Genomic DNA, 864 nt, shown 5'->3' on the forward strand with positions numbered 1-864 from the left:
CAGCCACAGCCACCGCCATACTCACGTGGGAAAGACCACAATGCAGCCAGAGAGCACCAGGGAGGCCACCGGTGCCACCCGGGACACCACCGTGTCCAGCAGCCAGGGGGCCTGCAGGGGAGAAATGGGGAGGATGTGGGACGTCCTCGTCACGGCTGAGGCACTGGGGACACGAGGAGCCCGAGGCAGGGAGAGCTGACGGCAGCACAGCGCTTGCACGGCCCGAGGAGCTGCCAGCTCCTGGTGGGCCGTGTGCGGGCACTGCAAGGCTCACGGCTCTGCCCGAGCCACGGAGAAACTGCAGCTCACCTTGGAAGTAGCTCTTCTGAATTTCTCCTTCCCTGACAGCTTCTCCAGGAAGTCGAAGAAGAATTTCATTTGGAACGTCAAGCTGTCAATGAGGAGCACGCCGATGTCCTTTAGGACAATGGCAACGTTCTCCCCGTTCTGCAGGCAGCCGGAGAGCAGGGACACGGTGCTCTGGATGCCGGTCCTGAGGGTCTGCCAGCTCAGAGAGGCAGCTGCGGCCGCCTTGCTGTATTTCAGGGGCTCCACCTTCCTATGGACTGAAGAATGCGAGGGACAGAGTTGATGATACGGTTGGGTTTCCACAGGTGCTTCCCTAGAAGTGCTTCTGGTGGACATCAGCCAGAACGGCCCCACGTTTGGACGGGCTCCTCAGAGGGGGAGGTTTGCTTTTGGGAATGGAGGCGGTGGCTGTTCGCCCTGTCCACAAAGCCAGCAACAGTTTAATCCCCCCTCCTACCTGGCAGGGACTCCCTGCGGGCTTGAGGTGGTGCGTGGCTATGAGGTTTGAGGCCAGGTGAAAGCCGGCCACCGCAGAGTCACGGTCCCATCCTCAGT

The 864-nt window shown here is 61.2% G+C and overlaps 1 protein-coding gene across 1 annotated transcript; it reads right to left on the reverse strand.

Moving 5' to 3' along the window:
• Positions 1-8: 8 nt before the first annotated feature.
• On the reverse strand, positions 9-804 carry LOC109364993 (coiled-coil domain-containing protein 81-like; the record flags this gene model as incomplete). The annotated part of the gene is made up of 3 exons (XM_019611572.1): positions 9-111; positions 310-566; positions 767-804. Coding segments are annotated over 3 exons (385 nt in total), but the record flags the coding sequence as incomplete, so codon positions are not given.
• Between the last annotated feature and the right edge of the window lie 60 nt (positions 805-864).

The sequence above is a fragment of the Meleagris gallopavo genome, unplaced genomic scaffold (assembly GCF_000146605.3).
Source record: "Meleagris gallopavo isolate NT-WF06-2002-E0010 breed Aviagen turkey brand Nicholas breeding stock unplaced genomic scaffold, Turkey_5.1 ChrUn_random_7180001949419, whole genome shotgun sequence".
NCBI lineage: Eukaryota > Metazoa > Chordata > Aves > Galliformes > Phasianidae > Meleagris > Meleagris gallopavo.